This window comes from Mastigoproctus giganteus, chromosome 13, assembly GCF_048544385.1.
Source record: "Mastigoproctus giganteus isolate SK-2022 chromosome 13, ASM4854438v1, whole genome shotgun sequence".
NCBI classification, from domain to species: Eukaryota; Metazoa; Arthropoda; class Arachnida; order Uropygi; family Thelyphonidae; genus Mastigoproctus; species Mastigoproctus giganteus.
In genome coordinates this window covers 133,224,085-133,249,297 of record NC_143587.1, presented here as the reverse complement: position 1 = coordinate 133,249,297, position 25,213 = coordinate 133,224,085, and the positions used below count along the sequence as shown (strand labels likewise).

The 25,213-nt window shown below is 38.9% G+C and overlaps 1 protein-coding gene across 1 annotated transcript in view; it reads right to left on the bottom strand.

Moving 5' to 3' along the window:
* LOC150076452 (H(+)/Cl(-) exchange transporter 7-like) overlaps positions 1-25,213 on the bottom strand; it is a 301,080-nt gene that overhangs the window by 260,680 nt on the left and 15,187 nt on the right. Inside the window, exons 4-5 of the mRNA XM_090387362.1 lie at positions 14,005-14,137; positions 6,438-6,547 (exon numbers count right to left, since the gene is read on the bottom strand). Of these exons, the coding sequence (XP_090243488.1) occupies positions 6,438-6,547; positions 14,005-14,137 (243 nt within the window). The remainder of the gene's footprint in view (positions 1-6,437; positions 6,548-14,004; positions 14,138-25,213) is intronic.

The window sequence follows — 25,213 nt, the reverse complement described above, 5'->3', positions numbered from 1 at the left end:
ATAGTGCCTGCAATCTGATACCAGTAGGCCGAACTGCTCTGGGTTTATTTCTATAGAACATTTTAAACTGGGGTTCACTAAGTATTGGCCAAATGGGATGGGTAGATTTGAATTTCAGCAGCATAATTCAGAATTAATGCCTTTTTTTTTTTCTGAGACAGAGTGGAACTTCTTGGGCTTTAGTGTAGAAACTTTGTACCAGCGATGTTCTATATGCACCTGTAGCAATCCCGAGGGCAGAATGTTGAATAGGAGCATGCCGTACTAGCACACTCTCCCTCATCATCATCGTCAGCCATTTTCAATCCACTGCAGGATGAAGGCCTCTCCAGAAACTTTCCAGTTCCTTCTGTTTTGAGCACTGGCCATCCATTTACTACCCAAAAACTCATGAATTTCATCTATCCATCTCCGCCTTTGACTTCCAGGTTTTCTTCTAGCTCCTTTTGGGTACCATTCTGTTATTTTCTTAGTCCATCTGTCATCATGTCTTCGAGCTATGTGTCCTGCCCAAGACCATTTTAGTTCTTTAGTTTTGATAAGAATGTCCTTTACTTGAGTTTGCTGCCTAATCCATGTGTTTCTCTTCTTATCTAACAGTCTGATTCCCAATATAATTCGTTCCATTCTTCGCTGTGTAGTTCTCAGCTTCTCTTCCACACTCTCCCTAGCAGAGTCATACACTGGGGCCCCCATAATCAAGATGAGACCTAATTAGAATTCTATACAGGTGAAGTAAGGTGTAACGATCTGCACTCCAGGTTGTAGAAGAAAGAACTCTGAGAATGTTAATTTTTTTTTTTTTTTGACAGGTTGTCTGGAGATATTTGACATGTTCTAAGAAATTAAGCTTACTATTAAAAATCAGACAGAGGTGAATGCTCTTCATAACTGAGATAGGATGATTTGTCAGGTGTAGCTCTGGGTCAGGATGCACATCCCTTGTTACAAAAGTAAATGACACTAGATTTTTGATTAGATAGTCGTTACCCATTCTGTGTCATCCATAGATCAATACTGTTTAGTGAGATTTGTAGTTGCCTTTCAATGAAGTTCATATTCAGTGAACTGCAGGAAACAGTCACATCATCAGCATAGATGTATGAGTTCATGGTGTTGGGAATACGTTTGGTAATATGATTTATTCTCATTGCAAATAAGGTAGCACTGAGAACTAAGCCCTGTAGAACTCCTTCCTCTTGTATACAGATTTTCAAGAGGACTTGCCAATAGCAGACTTGAAAAGATCTATACTGAAGGAAGTTTTGTATGTAACATGGCAAGTGGCCTCTCAGGTCAAGGGAATGAAGATCTTTCAAGATACCAAAATGCCAGGTGGTGTCAAAGGCCTTCTCTATGTCAAGGCAAACCATAATGAGATATTCATTTCGAATAAATGCATTCCAGATGTTTGTTTCAGTTTTGACCATGAGATCCAGAGATGACCGATTTTTTCTGAAACCAAATTGGTTATCAGAGATTAGATTGTTTGAATCAAGGTACCATGTTAATCGGTGGTGTATAATTTTTTCCAAAGTTTTACTCAAGCAACTGGTAAGAGAAATGGGTCTATAGTTAAGAGGGATAGAGTGATCTTTCCCTGGTTTGGGAATTGCCAGTACATGGGAGTGATGCCAGCAAGTGGAGAAATGAAGGTTTAATATACGGTTGTAGAAGGTCAGCAGCAAGGATAATGATTTTATTGCATAATGATTTGTTATTTAAGTGTTGAAGCATTATATAATACACTCCATCGGGACCAGCAGCACTGTTCTTTGAGGTATATATAGCTTCTTGAAGTTCGATCATAGTAAATAGCTGATTGTATGGTAGAGAAGCGGTTGTTTTGAAGATAAATTTTGATTTTTCCGGCTGAAGCTTTTAATCTTCTGAAATGATGGATTGTATGAAGTCAAGGAAGACAACTGGGAGAATAAGGACCATAGAGCTGTTGTTGTTATTGGGTTTAAAGACACAAGGGCTACTGAGGCCAAATTGTGTCTAGGACCACAGAGCATTTGCAATTTCTATGGGAGTAGAGAAGAGAGCTCCTGTCCATTCTAGTTGAAAATTGGTGAGGATAATGGAGGAAATTTGCCATTTGGTTGCCTTATTTTTTTTCTATATTATTCTTACATTGGTATTTTTATTAATTGAAGTTGCAAATCAGATCCAAGTCTCTTTTAGCTTTCTTTCTGATGTGTCAGGCCTTGGCTCAGTTTCTTATAATTTATAAGATTATTGGTGGTAGGATATTTGCGGAATATATTCCATGCTTGGTTTTTTTTTTCTTTTTTGGCATTCTTACAATCCTCGTTCCACCAATAATAAATGGTTCTACAGACTTCTGATTATGATTGTGGGATGGCAATAGATGCAGCTGCTAGAATTTGTTTGGTGATATGATCAATGACTGTGTCAATTGGAAGAGATTTGACGATCTGTTTATCAAATGAAACACGAGAGGTGTGTTTTGTCCAATCTGCCTTGGAAAATTTCCATTTTATGCAGTTTTTTTGCAGATGCAGAGTGTGATGTTTGAATTTTACAGATTAATAGGTAGTGGTCACTGTTTACAGGATCATCAAGAGCTGTCCACTCAATACTAAGAAAGAGCATCGGAGAGCAGATCCTCTCCGATCTGTTCCTGTTGGAAGGTGGATGTAAGTTGGTGAACCAGTATTTAGGATGGTTAAGTTGTCTGTCAATGTGCATTTCAATTAGTTGTCCTTATCCATCTGCATTGGGAGTACCCCACAATGGATGGCGTCTATTGAAGTCGCCCAATAAACAGAAGGGTAGCAATGGCTTCTATAGAAGTTTGTAAAAAAATGCGTCTGCAAAGGACTTGTGAATCTATGAGATTGGCTACTCCACTGCGAGCATTATTTGCAACCAGTCTATCTTGTCTGAAAAGAGTATAATTTTTTATCAAAGGAGTTACCCAAGGCATCAAATATGTCTCCTGCAAGCAGATGCCTACTAGATTATGATGCTTAATTATGTCATAGATGTCATTAATATTGCTCCCAAAGCCTCTACAATTCCATTGGACAATGTTGTTCATTATTTCGATTTAGATGAAGGAACTGAATCTGACTGCTTTTTGGAAGTCTGTTTGAGATGGTCAATTTTAATCTCATCTCTTTTTTGGAAAACAGGCCTTATGTCTATTTCATCCTCCGGATGGATCTCCAGAATGGTTTCGGTATCATCTTGACTGGAAATTTCATTAGTATCCATAAGGGAGGAATCAAATGTCTGTTTTCGAATAGAATCTGTGTTCTCTGCTGGACGGATTTCATGCGAGCTGCACTGGCAGTAGGTAGTATCGTGACTGGTGTGTTGTTAGCTCTGCTTGAAATCTGTTGCTTCGAAGGTTGAGGTACAGAGCTGAGCAGAGAACAAGCCCTTCCAAAATAGAGATATTTGGAGGAATTGATGTATCATTCTGGACTGATACTGAATGAAACTTTTTAGAGGCTTCAGCATGTGTGCGTATCTGAAGTTGTAATTGCTTTCTTGCTTCTGGGAATGAAACTTTCTTTTCTATTTTATATTTCTGGGTTTTTTTTTCTCATATTTCCATTTTCACAATTTTTAGAAAAGGCTGGATTGTCTTTACAATTGTGGCAAAGTGGAGACTGGGCATTAAGTCAGTCTGGGAATGATCTTTTTAACCACAGTTAGGACATACGGAGTCACTTTGACAGACTGTGAGTGTCCGAATTTCTGACACTTTTAACATCTTATTGGGTTCGGAATATATGGGCAAATACAACAATGCAAATACTCTGCTTTTACAGATGAAGTGAGTGAGTGAGCTGAACTAAGCAAATACCTGCTTTTACTGATGAAATTGGGTGAGCTGAATGTCGGTATTATGCTATGAGTTGGAAGGAGTTCGGCATCTTTTTTCATTATAATTCATTTTGCCTGTGAATTTCTGATCCTGCAGTTCCTGAACGATTTCTTCTTCTGAGACATGCAGACTAGTTTATATCTACTGTACACATCTGATAATTTATATGCATTCCATGCATTTTTCTCCTCTGCCAGAAGTCTCATCAATAAATCTGATATACATTTAGGTCAAAGCCATTAATGGCAACTAACATAATTAGAATAATTTTACTATTTTTTATTTTTATTTTTTCCAAAAAAGTCAGGAAAAAACTGTTATGATGGTAAGATGAAAAAGTGAGAAATTCAGTCTTCACTGTTAATCTGGATAGTTGGAAGCTGTTATTATAAATCAGTGTTTTTCAACGAGAGATAATCATCCATAGAGGTATTTAAAAAGGCTGTAGGAGGTAAGTTGAATGAATAAGAAAAAATACTTAATACTTTTTGTTTTAAATTTTATTTTAAAAGTACAGTATCAGCTGTTTTTTCTTATTAAATATTACATTTATATTATATATACAGTCCATTCCGGTTATTTGGGACACATCAGGACTAGTGTATTTTGGCCCAATTAAGCGGCTGTCCCAATTATCCGAAGTTTCACGTAAATAGTTACCCCCCCCCCTTTACAATTGGTTCACTGTACAATCAAATCATGTTACGACGAACTCACCATAGTAAAGTACCGTTCACTATACGATGTGCAGTAAGCGCCGGTCATTGTGATCACGTTTGTGAATTGAATTTTAATTCTATTAAACAGCGATTCTAATTAGCGAAAATAGGAGGAATATTATCCACAGGCTATAAAAGCAAAGATATATTAAGCACAAATTTACCCTTTATTACCTTACCAATTAAAAAATACATGAAAATCAGAAGAATATACGTGATAATCAGAATAATTAATATGTACTGTAATATGTACATACGAACTAGTTGACATTTGTGGGTGGGGGTTAAAATTTAAAACAGTAAAAAGATAAGCAATCAATAACAAAGAACACGGCACACACAATTTTTTTTTTTTTTTTTTTTTATGTAAGCCCTAAACACGAGAGGTATTAGAACCTATAGTACTTAGTACCGTGCTTGGGTTGGAGGTTGAGAAGACGAAAGAAGTTATTTGTTGACATTGGACTTGAACTTCTGTAGACTGTAATTTTCAGGAAATACGTATGAAGGAAGGAAGGTTGTTCCAGAAAACGGCAGTTGAATGAATAAACGAGGAAGATGAAAAGTTGGTTCTGTGAGTTTGAAGTTGGACAGTAAATGAATGTTGGCTGGTGGCGGTATGTGTTTGGACTGTTTTGAAACAGAGAGCAGGAATTATAGAAGCCAATTCAGAAGAACAGTGCCCATGGAAGTATCTGTAGAAGAGGCATGCAGCAGATACAGTACGTCTATGAGACAGCGAGTGGAGAGACTCTGTTAGAGATGAATCATTAATTAACCTAACTGCCCTCTTCTGAATGGACTCAAGAAGCCTGAGAGAGGTTTTGGGGGCACCACCTCAGATGTGGGAACAATATTCCATGGCAGGGCGGATTTGCGATTTATACAGTATTCCAAGTAACACAATACGCGCAAGTGAGAACCGAGTAATGAGTTACAAAGCTTTAAAAATAGGAATGAAGAGAAGATCTGAAAATTAATTTTTTTATATGATTGAAGATTTTGTGGAAGTGTAAACACATTTCATCATAATAACCCACAGAATTCCAGCTGTTGGTATTATCGCAAATTCAGTAAGATCGAGTTTACTGTCCGTCTATGATAGATTTCACTAACAGAAAAGCCCAATAAACAGGTGACTGCTAATTGTTTTTATTGTTTTATGGTTGTGACCTCCAGAATTTCGACCGAACCACTTGGTACCATCGGAGACAATCGTAGGGTAACCTCCAGTGCTCCGGTCTCCTGCCCCGATTAAACGGAATGCTGTCCCAATTAAGCGAAGTAAACCCTGGCTATTTTCTCGATTGGTTTCTGTTTTTTAAGATTTGCCCCAAATAAACGGCTGCCCTGATTAACCGGTGGCCCAAATAACCAGAATCCACTTTATATGTTATTACACAGGGTGCCTCAGTAGCCAGGTGGGCAGGAGCAGTAATGCATAGCACACGCTTCTTGATTAGACTGGGGTTCGAGCCCATATCCACCAAATACAGAGGATGCGGCAGGTCAGGGAATGGCCACCGCATATTCCCAGCCCAGATAAAGGGTGAGGGTTGGCGTCAGGAAGGGCATCCGGCCATAAAAATTGCATGCCAAAACAATAAAAACGCTGACCCCATATAATAATGGGAAAAGGCGAGGACAAAAAAAAAAAAGTTATTACACACCATGCTTTTTTCTCTACTATAAACATAGGAGGGCTATAAAAGTGTACGTGGGCTGAAAATTTAAGCACAGCTATAAATAACTCCAGTAATAGCCAAAATCCATTTCAAAATTAAAACAAGATCCTTTTTACTAGCCTTAAATCTTTTGTTTATACAAGTTTTTCTAAGTTCTTTAAACATACTTACAGCAATATAAGTGACTATCAGTGATCCTAGAAATACTGGACCAGCATTTAAAGCAACCCATAAAAGATATGGATGCCATAAGCAATCTTCTTCTATACATCGATCCATAACTGAATATAATTAAGGAAAATTTAAAAAAACTGAATAATATTAAGGATAATTTTTTTGTTGAAGGAAGGAAAAATTACATGGCTGAGAACAAACTGGTTTTATTTAGCTTGATAAGATTATAGTATACATTACAATTTATTGTTAAAGGTCAATGCATCCAGAATACATGTTGTGTTTCCTGCAAAGTTCTCAGTACAGGATCACATCAAAATTTCTCTGACAATCCACTCTAAGCAGCACTGTGGTTAGTTTTAAATAGGTGCGTGAGCTGGAGACAAATAGCCAGATCCTGTGAAATAAGACAGTTCCAAAAATGTTGCCACAATAAGTACAGGGCTAATCTCACTGTATGGAATATTGGCTGTCCTCTTGAAACTCAGTTCCTAGCTCAACACAATCAATTCCATTCATTGATAATTCTGATCAAAATGATGTTAAGACAATGCTCTTGACTAACAGTGTGCTCATTCTCAATGCTGTTTGTTCTTTAATGTTTTTTAAGAATGTTTAGTTTTCTGATGCAGGCAACATGCATCAGAAAAAAAAAAAATGTTCCTAAGAAAATTCTTATTTTTGTACTACATCCGTATTGTCCATGATTAGTACCATTACCTTTTTTTTCAGGTTCATGATATCCATAAGTCACTTTCACCTGATATGAACAGCGTTTGATGTATATATGTATAATTTCTACCAGTCTAGGGGTGTTCTTTATTTACATTTCCAGTACAGAATTTTTATTTTGAGACTAAAGAATCTTGTCAAAGACCATTATTCCCATAGATTCTCCAATGGCAACATTTTACTTCTTCCCAGAGAACCCTGCTCATTGTGCCAACACACCACTAATGCAATGGAACTTTGTTACTAACATCTGTGCTGTATGTTTTGATGGAAGTTATTTTATAACCTCATTTTCACATGCCAACCATTATGCTTTAATGCCTGGTTAAGAAAAGTGTTTCTCAAACTGGGAGTTGCAGTGTCCTCCCAGGGAGCCATGAAGCTTAAGTGAGGGAACCAGGACTTAAGTATTTAAAAGAAAAAAATTTTTTTTTTCATTATTAATGAACTCAAAAAAAAATAAATAAGCTTGTAAACACTCTGTTATTGCACATGTTAAACAAGAAATATACTGACATAAATATATACCAAAAATTTTGTTTAATTACATACTACTGCTGATCAAAGATAAACACAACAGCAGATTAGATTTAAAGATTTATGAACATTTTAAAAAATATAAATATTAATTTTATTTTATATTTCTGTTTATTGGAAAAAATTAGAGTAAATAAATCTCTAGTTCAGAAGAGTGTCAATGCTCCTTGATGGTTCTAGTGTTTTTCTTGACATCATGCAAAGGTACATTTTTTCTTAAGAGCAGTCAACAGTAACACTCAATGATACAAGCCCATATAACTTGTATCATTGACAGCCAATCAAGACAACTAAATTTTTTATTGAAAGCAAAACAGCCAACAAAAATTAAAAACAAAGTTTAAAATTAAGTATTTAAGCTGTGTAAATTAAACCTTTAAAAATAAACAGATAATAAGAAAAACTAGTAGGAAAAAAAAAAAAAAAAGTAGCCAAGAACTAAGAGAAGTGTTATCCATATCAGTTCCAACTTTATTAAGGCCACCTCAGTTAACATTATCTAGTGGTGTAAGGAAAGAAAATACATCTAGGAACAGATTGCTTTTTTGGGAACTTATAAGTTAACATTTTATATTACTTAAAATTATTAATTTTTATTTAAAATTAGTAGTGCACTTGTTACTTGTGTTTATCTGATGAAGTTAGTTAATTTGTTTTTTACTTGGTTTCTGAAATTGCTTAAAAAGTTGTAGTCTGCCAGTTTTGTTTCTGTATCAATATAAGAAAATATAGCTGCCGTTGTTATAGAATTAATATAAAAACAATATATAAATGTAGTATCGATTATAAGAGGGCTGTTCAACAAAGAATGATCATAATTTTTTTTTTTTTTTACAACATACCTTTATTAATCATCTATATTTTCATGGTCCTTTACAAAAGTAGTCCTCATTTGATGAAATACCCTCACTCCAACATTTCTGCCATTCTTCAAAAAGATGATGGAAGTAATTTTATGACGTGTTTGAGAATTGCTTCTGAAGTCTTTACAATTTCTTATTATACCTTATTCAGAAACATTAGCATCATAATTCTAGGCATTTCGAGAGCTAGTCAACAGCTATTGACTGGTTTATGTATATACCGGGTGGTTATAAAATACGTTTCCCTATTCAGGAGACCCTAGTGTCAAAACAGTTAGAGTTAGCACTGTGAAAATCAGTGGGTATTCATTTAGGTTACGGGGAAGCGATTTGCAGAAGAAAAAAAAAAAAAAAGTTAAAATTTCTTCCACCAGGGGGAAAAAGGCGCTGCGCATATGTAAAAGTTGTCATTTACTTCAAAACATGCTGCTTATGCAAATGACATCCTGTTAGATAAAAGCAGTTGGGCTTTGAAAACTAATAAAGAAATTTGAAGCAACCGGGGAATTAGGTGTAATTCCAGGCAGGGGACGACCACGTATTGGAACGGAGGTAGTGGATGAAGTGGCAGCTGCAATGGCCTCCCAGAATGCGTGTCAAGAGAAGACTTGAACTTTCCTTGGTCTACTGTACATAAAAGTGCTTTGAATAATTTTACGCTGGTTCCCATACATGATTCACGGTAGTCCAAGAACTAAAGTCTTGTGATCAGTAACGAATAGACTCTGCTCTACGATTTCTGGCTCATATGGAACTTGATGATACATGGGCTTGAATGATCTTGTGGTCTAATAAGGCACATTTCACTGTTCATGGGACTGTAAATACACAACACTGCTGAATATGGGGAACTTCTCATCCATCTGCTGTGGATGGATGAGAAGGATTCACAGCAGGGTTTAAAATCGGACCATTTTTCTTTGAAGAGTCTACACCTCATGGCCCCGTAAGGTGTATGGTAACTAGTGGATGGTACTGTGCTCTTCTAAGAGATCACATCATTCCCGCTCTGCAAGAAAGGCAATAAATATATAGATGAGAGAGAATAATATTGATAATTATTCTCTCTCATCTACATATATATATATATTTTTTTTTTTATAATCTACCCCTTGCTATTTCTTTCCCCCATTACCTTGGAACCACAAAGGCTGTTGTTTTCATTTCTTTATTCCTTTAAACGGGGGGGGTCCTCACTTCCCTTGCCGAGGTTTCCGAAATATGGGAGAGCACTCCCTTTAATGTCCTATTAAAGCGCTCACACAGGCCGTTTGACTTGGGCTGGTAGGGTACGGTATTAAGCTTCTGTATCTTCAACATCTCACATAACTGCCCTATCGGTTCAGACTGAAAATTCGCCCCATTATCTGTTAACAAGTACTTACTGCAGCCATATCTGCATACTATTCCCTTCAAATATGCCTCAGCTATGGCCTGTGCAGTTTGGTCCTTTAGAGGGAAAGCCTCTGGGTACCTAGTAAACATGTCTACTACAGACAGAACATACCTGTTACCCCTGTGTGTGTGACTGGTAAAGGGCCTATGATATCTAAAGCTATGGCTTCGTACGGTCTCCCTGGGTCTAAGTGCTACTGCATTGGGGCTCTTCCTATGTGCGTGACCCTGATCTGACATTCGTGGCAAGCCTTACAGAACCTTTCTATCTCTTTGTCCATTCCCTTCCAAGAGTATTGTTCCTCGATCCTTCGCAATGTCTTTTTGAATCCCATATGCCCAGCTATCTTGCTAGAGTGGAATGCCTTTAAAATCTGGGCGCATTTTTTCAGGTAGAACTATCCTATTTTGTTCTGTGCCTCTCCTCTTATCCTTGCTCTCCCACACCAGAATACCCCTATCGTCTAGTGCATATCCTCTTCCCATGGACGGGCTGTCTCTGGTTGCCTGCTTTAGGTCCTTCATGATGCCCCCACATCTGGGGTCCATTTCTTGTGCTCTTAATAAATCCCTTTCCTCCATCGTTAGCTCAGTTTCCCTGGTGGTTGCTACACAAGCCTCTAAAGTTTCCATTTGTTTTGCTTTATTTTTCTCTACCTCATCCGTTTCATATTGTGCCCTACTGAAGTAGTCTGTTACCGTGTTTTTGTTTCCTGGTAAGTAGCGTACTTCTATGTAAAATTCTTGTACCTGCAAACTCCACCTAATTAGCCTACTTTTCTATCTTTTATGTTCCTGAGGATCTGAGGTCTTCCAGCCATAGACTAGGTACTTAAACTGCTCTAAAGCAAAAACAATAGCTAACGCCTCCCGTTCTATTGTTGAGTAATTCTTCTCATGTATGTTCAGAGGCCTGCTGCAGTATCCTATGGTTCCTCTCTCTATTTCGTTCCTCTACTCTAAGACCGCGGCAATTGTTTCTCCTGGCGCATCACACGTTAAAAAGAAAGGTTTCCCTCTATCTGGGTGTCTCAATAAGGGTTTGCTCATCATCACCCGCTTCAGGGAGATAAAGGTGCCCTCTGCCTCTCCTGTCCACTTGAACTTCTTACCCTTCTTAGTCAATTCTATTAAAGGTTTCATCAGTTGAGCCCTATCCTTGATGAATCTCTTGTAATAATTTACCATTCCGAGTAACCTGCGCACTTCCCTCACGCTCGCCGGGGGCTTTAGTTTTCTAATGGCTTCAGTATTTTTTGTATTAGGTGTTATTCCCTTCTCCGATATTATGTGGCCTAGATACTCTACTTCGGGTATCAGAAACTCGCATTTAGTGCTCTTTAATTTCAAGTTGGCCTCCTCTAACCTCCGGAAAATATCTTCCAGCAACTCTAAATGTTCATCTAATCTGAGTATATACTAAGATATCATCTAGGAAACATAGCACCCTTTTTCCAGTAAGTCTGCAAGGATGGTGTTCATTAAACACTGGAATGAGGCTGCAGAGTTCCTAGCTCCTTGAGGCATCCTCCTCATGGTATATTTGCCAAAGGGCGTAGAGAAAGCGAAATACTTTCTGTCTTCTGCCCTTAAAGGTATTTGAAAGTATCCTGAATGTAGATCTAACTTAGATAAGTACTTTGCTCCCTTCAGGCTGCAGAGTAGCTCAGTTATGTTAGGCAAGGGGAAGTCTATCGGGGTGTGTGACAGCGTTTATTCTGCGTAAATCGAGCACGATTCTGTAGGCTCCATCTCCCTTCTTCACCATGAACAGCGGGCTGTTCCATTTTGAGACATTTTTCTCGATAATACCTGCCCTTTCCATCTCCTTGATCTCTTCCTTAAGTGCTGGCAATTGTGACTGAGGGATTCTGTATTGCGGAGTGCAGATGGGGCCTTCTTGGCTAACGTGCACCTCATGTTCCACTAAATTGGTACATAGTAAGTCCATCATCTTATTGGCAAATACCTGCGTATACTGACCTATCAATTTTCTTAAACGGGGCTCTTCTACCATCTCCATAGTGTTTACCCTGCATCCCTCTTCCCAATCTTTTATATTGCTACTTTCGTGCTCCTCTGGACCTGCGTCTGTTTTATTACTAGCTAAGATATCCCTGTCAAAACTAAGGCTGCCCTTCCTTACATCGATTTTTACTCCCATCTTCTTTAGTAAATCTATTCCCAGAATAGCATTGTGCTTGCCACTATTTTCTTAGACACTAGATAGGTATGAGCTATCCCCCCCGTTACACCCTTCCAACCTGATCTCGTCGTCGACTGCGTAATCTGTGCAGATTTCTCCAGCACCCACTCCTTTTAGAGAAAACTCCCTACAATGCCTTACTTCCCCCCCATTCGAAGTTTTACAGTAACGTGAGAAGTAATGCCACATTAGAATAGATCGGGAAGCTCCGGTGTCTATTAGAAATTTGCCCTTAATCCCCCTTAACTTCCCTCTAATGTAGATCAGGCCGCCTATTTGGTCTCTGTTGCTTAACGCTTTAAACAGATATCCACCCGTCTTTATCAAACTTACCTTCGATGCAGGTCTCTCACTGCGGGCGCTCTTGAGAGACCTGTTCAGTTTAAATTCTTTCCAGGCATGTTTCTATTATTGATGGCCCTCCCCCTTCTAGGTCTCCATCGCCCCTCCACACTTCTCATTACAGTGTCGCTACCTTCATGTTCGTCATTACGAGTTGCCCTCGGGACCTGAGTTTGCCGACTTGCATCCTGCTCGTAGTGATAGTGGCCATCTTCCTGATACCACCTCTGGCTATTCCTAAGTGGACACTGTCTTGCGAGGTGTTCTTTGGCATTGCAAATGAAACACTTTATCGGCTGGTCCCGTCCGTTGCTGCACCCTTCAAGATTTACTAATCCTCTGTCTCGTTTCTGGTTCGCTGACCCCGGAAAATCTCTATCGCCTTCATTCCGTGCCCTTTCCCCCCTTTTTACTACTGCCATCAATTCTGCCAGCTGTTTCCAAAGCAATTCGACCTGCCTTTCTAGATTTTTTCTTTCCGGACCATCGTCTTTGTCTGGCCGAAGGCTCTTATTCTCTGTAGATACTTGATAAATGCTCTCTTTTCGTTCTTTCTTAAAATACATCTCTAGTCTCTCCTCATCACATGCTAGTAGAAGGGCGTGTGCCAAAGAAGGCGGGCTGCGTCTGAGGAGTTCCTTCCTGTATTTCTCTTTTACTCTGGCTATGAATAGCCCCATCAGTATTTTATCTAATGCTTGTATCTCCTCTATTTCGCTCTCGGTGGCTAATTTCACTTAATTAGCAGGAATAAATAAAATTTATAGATGGTATAAAAATAGATTAAGAACAAATAGGAAATCTTTCATACCCAGCCCTCAGTTGTACTTGGGAACAAATTTATATTTATATTTGTGCTTTTTAATTCAATTTTATAGCTCTGCTGGTCAATAATGTGTTTGTCGACTGGTTGCCATAGTGTAAGGGTTACAGCTGCTCATCTGAAACCTTTTTGGGTTGAGAAGTTATTGAAACAATATGTTCTTCCACTGCTTGCTGGATTGTCTTGTAGCTTTTCCAGAGGAGATGGGACATTGGATACCTTTATCTCCCCCACCCCCATTAAGCTATTTATTTTCTAAATTTATTTTAGTTTTGTGAGAGCTTTAGTCCAATAAAGGTGACATCTCATTTTGCTGGTTTTCCTAGAGTTTTTCACTTCTGAAAATTCTCTTCTAGTCAGTTATGTAATTTAGTAAGGATAGCTTTGTCAGAAAGGAGACCTAGCATATCATTGATGTTTTGTAGTTTTCCTTCTTTTTTCAATCATTTCATTTACTTTATATGAGGGTGTACTTTTATCTCCTTAAAATTTATTCAAAATTTTTAGGTTTCTACCGCCCCCACCCAATTTGATCGGTGACCGCAAGAATATTATATGTATAAATCCAATTTATATAATATTTTACAATAAAGTTAATTATACATGTTAGGCAAAAAAAAAAAAAATGCTATTAATACCTTTTTCGTGTGCAAAATATAAGGATACACTTCTTTAATAAGAAATATTTCTTGAAAGACAGTTCATCTATAGATATTGTGATTAAACAAGCTGTACAAGCAGTTAGAATTCCAATGAAACAGATGATCATCCAGCGTTTAATGTCAGAACAGATTACATCCTTTGAAAAAATATAAAGAATAAAAATAAAAACTGCAGCATAAATGAAATATTAAAGACGATAACAAAAAATCTTCTATTAAATATTAAATGGATCACTGAAAGGATAATCTACAATATATTTAAATGATGAGATCCCATTATGGCAGCCTGTTTCAGGCTTTACCGATTGCTCAACAAAACACTGGTGATAAAATTGTTCAATATGACTGCCATCCAAAATTTGAAGTTAAAGCTTCAAAATAAAGCAGCTAACACTATTTAGTCATCACCTGTTTGTCATACAAATAGGCGATGATAAACTTTATCTTCACTTTAGTGATCTTGATTTAATTTAGTGATTTGTACTTTAGTGTACTTAATCATCAATTTTTGTACTATAGCAGTTCTTCATCCCGTAAATAAATCACCGATTAACCTTTCAGTAACGTCACTTGTTTAACCTGTATATGTTTTTTTCAAACACAAGCATTGAGATGCACATACAATAATCTGAAGTTCAAAAGACCAAAATAAGTCTATTTCAATCTAGTATTAGTAGCAAATGATGCAAGAAAGCAAGCTTAAAAAATATCAGCAAAAAAAAAAAAAAAAACCCTTACCACATCACCTGTCCATCCCACTCCAATAGTTCGTCTAGTTCTTCCTTGAATTTATTCCAACTACCCACTTCCACAATGACAGATGAAAGTTTGTTCTGTTTGAACAATCAACCACCTGCTGGTTGAAGCAAACTTCTGCACATCTACAGTAATGCTCTCATAATTATGGCTAAGGGTTTGCAACCATCCTTCTTCAATTTGAATTTATGGCCCCCGTCCTATGTTGTTGTTGTTGTTATTTGGATTTTAGGAGCATTAGCAACTAAGGCCATATTGCTCCGGGGATATGCGGTGGTCATTCCCTGACCTTTCCGCATCCTCCGTATTTGGTGGTCACGGGCTTGAACCCCGGTCTAATCAAGAAGCGTGTGCTACGCACTGCCACTCCTGCCCACCTGGCTAAGGAGGCGCCCCCCATCATATGTGTATAGTCTGACCAGGACAGAGAATGCCATCAGTACTGAGTTTGCTCAATCCATTCAAAGCCTTAAACACTTCAATCAGATCACCTTACAAGTACTCAGTGTCCAGATACCGTGATCTGTAGAACCAACGCCTTTCTTGGTAAGAACACCCTTTTCTTCCCTTCACCAGTCTTGTTGCCTTTCTCTTCGCTCATTCCAGCAGATCTACATCTTTCCTAAAATGAGATCTATAGACTTGTATGCAGTAGTCAAGAAGAGGCCTAACCACTGCCTTATACAATGGGATAATCACCTCCTTCTCCCTGCTAGCAAAGTTCCTGAATATCATTGACAAAACCCTATGAGCTGTCCTGGAATTCGAACCCGCAACCTTTGGGTTGCCAGGCAGGCATTTTACCCACCTGGCTAGCCCGGTCGGCATGGAAGCTTGTCTGCACTATCCAGAACTTCATATCTGACTGCACAACTAGCCCCAGGTCTTTATCATTTTCGACTACACTGAGCGTAGTACCACAGAGTTGAACCTTGCTTTTGTAAATGTTAAACTTCAATCGCCATTTCTCAGCTCATCTGCATAATTTCTCTATTTCTAGTAGTAGAAGCTTACCATGATTACTCTCACTAACCACCTTGAAAACCTCTGCACCATCCGTAAACTTCCGACATGATATGCCTTCATCAATATCATTGATAAATATCGTAAACAACGATGGTTCCAACACCGAACCCTGGGGGACTCCGTTATTAACATTAGTCCACAAAAAGCAGTGTCCAGTGATTACCACTCACTGTCTTCCATCCCTTTGTCCATTGCAACTCAACCATCGCTTTATCCATTGCAGCAACTTGCCCTTAATGCCATACTGTTCCAATTTGTACAGCAGTCTTTTATGTGCAACAGTATCAAAAGCTATCTTGAAATCCAAATATATAATATCAACATTATTTTTGAAATCTAGTTCATTTGTTAATGCATCATTGTATCCAATCAGACTGGTCAGATGAGACTGCCCATTAACAAATATATGCTATGACCGCAGTATAACTGCATTCCTGTCTAGCTGGTCCTGCATTACTTCTTTAATCAAGTGACTATTATTTTCCCTGAAACAGAATTATAAAATTAATTAAAAATTAGTTATTATAAAAATAATTATAAAAGCTAGTTATCGCATAATAACTTATGACACTATTGCACATTACAACTATATTACACATTAGTGATCTCTGGTATACTTTATAGAGGCATCAGTTTCCCTTCACAGATGTGTTTTAAGCACTGTCTTACAGTAATTCTCTCTACTGTGAAAGAAAAAATAAATGTAAAAAAAAAAAAAACTGATATAGTATTTTATGCCACAGATTTCTGTGCAAGATTCGATACAGGTGAAGCAGTTCCATTTCAGGACTCCCCTATTCTAAGATAGAGAACGGAGGAAGGGGGGGGAGTTCATCTTTAGTTAAGAAGCTTTCACCTGTAGGCCTTATCTGTAGTAAACTTTTATGTAATCAGCACCAAGATCCTGAATTTTCTGAAGGATCTGCATGTTTTAGGGGCTGAAAAACCTCAATATGTTTTGTCACCTGTAAAATATTATATAAAAATATTATATGATTTTTATGTGTGAGTACCTCACACATAAAAATCATGTAATCTGCAGTGTTCTCACCAGAAAATTTTGCCAGCTGGGTGGCATTAGGAAGCAGTAGGTGGGAGAGTGTAATGCTTTGCAATATTATAAAATTTTCTGTTATTTATAAATGTGATTTAAGTGATCCAAGGCAAAAATTAACTGCATAATTTAACATTATATTGATTTAATGATAACTAGGGGGCTTTGCCCACTGCTCACTATGCTTGCTTCTTTTGATAAAGTAAAATAAAATACTTAACAAAAGCTTTTGACACCGTGTGCGTGTCTCTTTGCTATGGACACATAAATACGTTACATATGGAAATCAAGCATGGTACTGCGTGGTTATGTTAGATAAACATAGTGCTTGACCATGCTTAAACAGAAGCTTGTTTTACCACAGTAAAACAAGCTTCTCTTACGTATTACTATTTGCTGATGCTATCGAGGAAGTGTTAGGTGAGTCGGAAAACTGCTAGCTTGGGGGGATACAAAGACTAATAGATTAACAGTAGCCACTGGCAGAGGTGAAAGTGATTCTTGCACTGCTTCTATTGGAATGAGCAGAAGCCTGAAAAACAAGATGCAGGATATTTCAGAGACTGCAGGGAGTCATTGCGGTACAAGTAAACACATGGGTTGTGTTAGGGTAGCTAAGAATAGAACCAGGTGCATGTATACTTGCGTGTACACCAATGCTAGGAGTTTAGTAAATAAATTTGATGAATTTGAGGTATTGCTCAAAACATCAAAGGCATATATTGTTGGGATATCAGAGAGGTGGTGTCACACAGATATAAGGAATGCAGAACTGGAATTTGGGGAGTACAACGTCTACAGAAAGGATAGACAGGATTGGAAGGGAGGAGGGGTTATGCTATTAGTTAAGAAACACATAAAATCCAAGGAAGTGAAGCCAGGTGACATCATTGGACAGTGCAGTGTCGAGTCAGTTTGGTGTAACATAAGCATTGGGAGATCAAAAATGAGAGTAGGAGTGTGCTATACGCCTAATGACTCTGATGAGTATAATAAGAAACTGTACAGGGAAATAGAGTGGGCCAGTACATCAGAGTGTCTTATAATGGGGGATTTTAATTTCCCAGATATTGACTGGAATTGGGGGGCTGGTCACTCACACACTAGCAAGGCTTTTGTGGATTTATTGAATGATTATTTTCTACATCAGCATGTTCGGGAGGCAACTAGAGGGAGTAATACTCTTGATTTGATTATCAGTAGTGATTCTTCATGCATTAAGAATCTGCAGATAAAGGAACCACTAGGTGGCAGTGATCACAGTGTGCTGAAGTGGGATTTACTCAAAGAGGTAACTACCATTAGGAGTAAAGGGAAGGGTTATAGCTTTTGTAAAGGCGACTACGATGGACTGAGACAGTATTTAAATTCTATACAGTGGAACCAACTGATGATGTTACCAACAGCAAATTCAAAATGGGAAGCATTCAAAGAACTTATCTTGGAAGCTACTAGGCTTTACATACCTAGTAAGATATATTGTTCAAGGTTTAGGCCTAAATGGATGTCAGATGAATTAATGAGACATATGGCAGAGAAGAAAAATGCATGGGATACATACAAATTAACACGTGACACAGAAGTCTATGATAGATACAAGTTGATCTGTAACCAAGTTACAAAGGAGGTTAGGCAGATTACGAGAAATCTTTGGCAAGGGATGCAAAGAAAAACAGCAAAGAGTTCTTAACTTAGGTAAATTCTAGAAGGAAGGGATGAATCAGATTGGTCCACTTGATATCGATATGAAGTTCTCTGAGCAGTGCAGACAGATATGAAGAATAACTGTTGATGATCTTGCTCAGGTAGCTAACAAACTAAATGAATATTTTGCATAGACATTCACACATGAGGAGTTATTCAGCGAGGGGAATGCCAGAGGTGTATTCAACTCTGGCAGTAAGCTAGAAAATCTTGTAATAACTGAGAGTAAAGTGGAGGAGAAATTTTTGAAGATAAACACAAGAAAGGCACCTGGGGTGGATGGGATCTATCCAGTTATATTAAAGGAGGCAGCAAAGGAAGTAAGCAAACCCTTAGCCATAATTACGAGAGCTTCCTTGGACTCAGGGGAGGTACCCACAGACTGGAGATGTGCAAATGTGACCCCAATTCACAAAGGAGGATCAAAGACTGACACAAGTAATTATAGACCTGTGAGTTTAACTTCTGTTCCAGGAAAATTAATGGAGGCACTGGTTAAAGAAGCACTGCAGGATCATCTAGACAAGACTTCAGTTATAGCTCGGACACAGAATGGTTTTGTTAAGGGGAAGTCCTGCCTGACCAATTTGATTGGATACTATGATGCAGTCACAAAAGAACTGGATGCAGGGAATAACTTTGATATTATATACTTGGATCTTAGAAAGGCTTTTGATACTGATGCACCTGGAAGACTGCTGCACAAATTGGAGCAGTGTGGCATTGGAGGCAAATTGCTGCTATGGATAAAGGGGTGGTTGAGGGGGAGAAGACAGAGAGTGGTAATCAATGGACACTGCTCATTGTGGAGTAATGTTATTAGTGGAGTCCCTCAGGGTTCAGTGTTGGGTCCATTATTGTTTTCTGTATTTATAAATGATATTGATGATGGTATATCAAGCTTAATGTCCAAGTTTGCAGACGATACGAAGGTTGGCAGTGTTGTCAAGGATACTACTGACACTATGCTGCTGCAACAGGATCTGGAAAGGTTGAGCAGGCGGGCTGAGATGTGGCAAATAAAGTTTAACCTTGACAAATGTAAAATACTACATATGGGAAACAGCAACCCCAGAGCAACGTATCAAGTCAGTGTAGTATCAACTCTGTGATACTACACTGACAGTGGTAGTGAATGAAAGGGATCTGGGGATGGTTGTGCAGACAGATATGAAGTTCTCTGAGCAGTGCAGACAGATATGAAGTTCTCTGAGCAGTGCAGACAGGCTGCAAGAGTAGTTCATGGTGTATTGTTAATGATATATAGAAATTTTTCTAGCAGGGATAAGGAGGTGATTATTCCCTTGTATAAGGCAATGGTCAGGCCAACTTAGAGTACTGTATACAGGTCTGGAGGCCTCATTTCAAGAAGAATGTAGAGCTGCTGGAACGAGTACAGAGAGGGGCAACAAGATTAGTGAATGGAACAAAGGGGTGCTCTTACGAAGAAAGGCTTAAGTTTTGCAAATTACAGTGTCTGGAGACTAGGCACCAGCGAGGTGATCTGATAGAGGTGTATAAAGCCTTGAATGGTTTGAGCATGCTCAATGCTGATGGGATTCTTCCTCTTGTTCAGAATAATCACCTGATAGGGCATAAATTCAAATTGAGGAAAGACAGATGTAGGATAGACGTGTGTGGAAATTTGCCTTTAGCCAGCGGGTGGTTGGCTGGTGGAACAGACTTCCATCCCTTGTTGTGGAAGTTGATAGCTTAAATAAGTTTAAGGCTCAGCTGGACAGGTATTTCGAACGAACAGAGGGGTGAAGTGGACGTGGTTTTTTTTTTTTTGGCTGATGCTGCATAAGCTTGCTTTCTTGCATCAAATGCCTCTACTAATGCTAATGCTAACATGTAACCCGCATCTCTCTTCTCCCATTGGCTGAATAAATATCACCGGGATGAAAATTATTTTAATGTATAGAAAGATTTGTGCAACCAACATTGAAAAAATTTAATATTGGCTAGCGTAATATTTTTGAACTGAAAAATGAAAATTCCAACACATATACATAAACACACTAAATTTAACAAATAATGTACTTTTTATTTAAAAAGTAGAATGTTTTAATAACAAATTAAAAAAAAAAAAAAACAATTTTATTAGAATTCGATGTAAAAAAATAATAATGAAAAATGTTGAAATCTAAATGTTTAAATGTTTTCTGATTTAACTTCTTACTCATTATGGGTTCTTATTTTGTTTTATTTTATTGCAATATATATTATTATATTTGTGCTCCTGTACAGAGACCAAGACAAACAACGCATCTTAGCAGTCCCCGGATTTAACGAGGTGTACTAGCTTGCCGAATTATAATACTCAGCTTGCTGTAGAGGTGGCTGCAGAGTGAGTGAGTGAATCAATACACTGGGTCGTCTCAGAAAGAGTCCAAAGATTTGAATAACAATTTGATTTGATTTGGTTTTTAATGGTGCATTGGCAGCTAAGGCCACAATGAGCCAAGTCAAATTTAAACAGAATACTAAACATTTTGTATTCTGTTTAAATTTGTTTAAACTACCAAAATGTTTAGTATTCTGCTTGATGTGGTAGCCTATACCTAGACTACCTACATCATAGACTATACCTAGACTACCACATCAAGCTATATGTAAAAAAGATGTAATGTTAAGTAAAACCATATAAAATATAAAACTTAAATCTTTGTATATAAATTAATAGAATGTAAAAAGTTAAAAATGTCAGACAATCTGACTGAGTGTAAATGGTTGTCAGATTATTAAAAGCGGTAAAACACAAGCGTCATGCTTCTATGAAAACAGGACATCCTATAAAAAGGGAATGGATGGTTAAAAGAGTGTTACACATCTCACACATAGGTGGGTTATCCACCCTCAGCAAATAGGAATGTGTTATATGACTATGACCAATGCGGAGAAGAGCAAGAACAACTTCCTCTCTTTGAACCCTGCGTAGACTGGACAGCCAGTGCATAATTACAGGCTTAATGTGATGTAGTTTATTTGTGGCCTGTCTGTGCCAAGAATCTTGCCATTGGGAATGTAATTTAGAGCATATTATTTGCATGTAGTCTGTAAAGGGGACTGACAGGCAATGATTATCCAGGGAAATGGCTGATTTGGCAGCGGTATCACCTAATTCATTTCCCTGGATCCCAATGTGGCTTGGGATCCAGAAAAAGCGAATGTCAAATTCTAATTCCACGAGAGAAAAAAGGGTCTGCCGGATCCATGATAGGATCGGATGAGGGTTATACCTCATCGATACTAGAGCCCGTAACGCGCTCAATGAATCACTATAAATCATATACCTTTGGTAATCGCTATTTTTAATGTGATCTAAGGCTGTTTCTATTGCATGCAACTCTGCAATATAAATACTAGTTTCTTGTGAGATCTTATTGGATAATGTTTTGTGAGGAAACACAACAGCAGATCCCATATTACATTCTGATTTCGAGCCATCAGTATAGACTGACAGAAAGTCAGAATACTGCTCTCTATGTGATGCAAAGAGTTGTTGGTAGACAGCTGGCGGCGCAGTAGCCTTCTCCCAGGTCTTAAGGGAGAAATCACAAGTTGGAAAATAGGCATGCCAGGGTGGAAGGAATTGCATTAGTGACTGGATAATGTTGTCTACATTCATGTCTATTTCATTTAAGAGTCCTTGGATCCTAATGCCATAAAGTTTGTTGGCAGTCCGACGGGTATTGTAGAGGTTTTCCCAACGTGGCTCAAAAATGGATGCCCACGTCGTGGGATGATCCGGCAGCGATTTTAATTTAAAAGCGTACTGTATAGACAACTGCTTACGTCGAAGAGATAGAGATGGTTCATTTGCTTCAACGTAAAGGCTTTGGACAGGAGATGTGCGAAATGCTCCAGTGGCTGTCCAGATGGCCTGATGGTGGACTGGATCTAACTACCAAAGTACACTATCTGTAGCAGAGCCATAAACCCGAGACCCAAATTGAGTTTGAAATGGACAAGTGCTCGGTAGAGACGAAGAAGGGTAGTACGATCTGCGCCCCATTGAAGTTGAGGAAAGGGCACGAAGGATGTTAAGCCTTTTAACACATCTTGTTCTAAGCTGACAAATATGTTGTAGAAATGTCAGCTTCTTGTTGAAAATATGTCCAAGGAATTTGAATTCTGCTACAACTGGGATGTTATTTTGCCCAAGCCTTAATTCTGGGTCAGGATGAAGATTGCGTTTGTTACAGAAGTGTACACGAACAGTCTTCTGTGATAAAAATTGCCCATTAGCCAAAGACCAAGCTGTAAGGTGATCAACGGTTTTCTGCAGTTGCTTTTCAATGACCCTCACATTGCATGAATGACAAAATATAGTAAAATCGTCAACGTAGAAGGCATTGTTCACCATGGGCGGAAGTCGTTCTGTGATAGTTTATTTTGATTGTGAAAAGCGTGACACTTAGAATGGATACTTGCGGGACTCCCTCTTCTTGTTGTTTGGTTTTCAGGAGCATTAGCAACTATATGCGGTGGTCATTCCCTGACCTTTCCGCATCCTCTGTATTTGGTGGTCACGGGCTCGAACCCCGGTCTAATCAAGAAGCATGTGCTACGTACTGCTGCTCCTGCCCACCTGGCTATGGAGGCACCCTCCTACTTCCTGAGAGAACACTCACGAGAGGGTGGATCCTAAATGGATTTGAAATTGGCAATTCAAAAGAAAGTTTTTAATAAAATGAGGGAGGTTACCCCTAAGACCACAGTTACAGAGGTCTTGTAAAATGCCAAATCGAAAGGCTGTGTCGTCCGCTTTTTCAATATCAAAGAAAACTGCTACTAGATGCTCAGATTTAATAAAAGCATCACAAATGCACATTTCCAGTCAGACAATGATCCAGAGTGGATCTATTTCTTCGGAAGCTGCACTGAGTCCTGGAAAGCTGACCATTTATTTTCAAATATCATACAAGGTGTGCATCAACCATTCTTTCCAAGACTTTGCACGAACAGCTTGTCAGAGCGATAAGACGATAGTTACTTGGATTTCTAGGATCATTTCCTAGTTTTGGGAAAGCAAGAATGATAGCCTTTCGCCAGGAATCCGGAAATTGTTTGTTAAGAAAAATTCTGTTAAACAAAATTAAAAGGTGATCCTTAGATTGTGACGAGAGGTATTTTAACATTTCATAGTGGATGTTATTGGGCCCCACAGCACTTGCATGCGTGAGAAAGTGCTGCATTGAACTCTTCCTGTGAAAAGGGCTTGTTATATGGTTCAAGCTCTTTTGAATAGAAGTTTAGTGGGTTTTTCTCACTTTTCTTTTTCGGGGCCAAAAACTATGGGGGGAAAGATGTTATTGCAGAGATTTTTACAAATGTTTCCCCAAGAGTATTTGTAACTGCAGTTCGACCTGCAATTGGACATCCATTGTGCTTGAGGATCGCTGAAGGGCACGGTGGATATTTTCCCTTCATTTTCCAGATCTTATCCCAGACTGCTTTTGAGCTAGCAGCCTGAGTTATGGATGATGTAAAACAGATCCAAGATTTCTTTTGGCTCTGATGTCGTACATAACATGCTTTTGCATGTGCACGTTTAAATGATATTAAATCTTCAGCCGTGGGATATCGGCGGAATATCCCCCAGGCTTTGTTTTGTGCTTTTTGCTGCTGTGCAGTGTATTCTGAATTCCATCAAGGTTTGGGAAATAGTGGGAACCAGCTGGATGATTTTGGGATTGCAATTTCAGCTGCATGGACAAGTGTCTGTGATGTATGTAACTGCAACATTGATTGGCTCCTGACTGACTGTAGCAATGTTTGCCAGATGTTGAAAGGCATTCCAGTCAGCCTGATCAATCTTCCACCACGGTAAACTAAATGGCAGACACTGTCTATCACTAGTTAGGGTGGTTATCATGGGGATTTTTTTTTTTTTTTGGTAGTTGTTGGCGCATCGGCTTCTGTGGCCATAATGCACCTCCCAAGGTTTTTGCAGTACTTTGATCCAAGCCCGAGGCGGGATTCGAACTCATGACTGGGCTCCCCACCCACCACGGAGCCCAAAGGGATGCCCACAACCCAGCAAGCAATAAATGCGCTGAAAAGTTTGATGCCAGGGCTATCCAGACTATATCCGTGCCGCCAGCCTGAATCCTGTCCCTCGGACCATGAGGGTAGGGGCATGACCTTGATGTGTTTGACCCTTGCAGGCGAGCCTACTAGTCGGTTGATCCTGGCCGAGCCATCCAGGACCACCCACCTTGTTGAAGCAGGGGCCAAAGTGGTGTGTTGAAGCTGGGCCCCTCAACCACCAGGATCCCCCTTTCCAAGTTTCCACAGGTTGCAACACATGGCAAACATGCCAGATTCCTATGGTGTTGGCCTGGAACCTAGGCTGTGGGCATTAGATCCCAGTGATGCTAATCTGGCAGACCAGCAGCGTCACTGGGAGGTCCCCTCACCACATACAGGTGCCCACATCGAGGGGTTGAATAACAAAAGTGAATTTGAGTTGACTCAGTGAATCAGAATTCAACCAACATATTGACGCCATCAGCTGACTGGCATCTGATAGCTCAACATAAAGCACACAACAATATTCTTGGTAATCGTAATCTGGATTCGCAGCAGTGAACTACATGATGGCTGCATGATGTCAGTGCAATGGTCAAATAGTGGGAAGTCTTATAACTGCATTAGGTAGGTTATG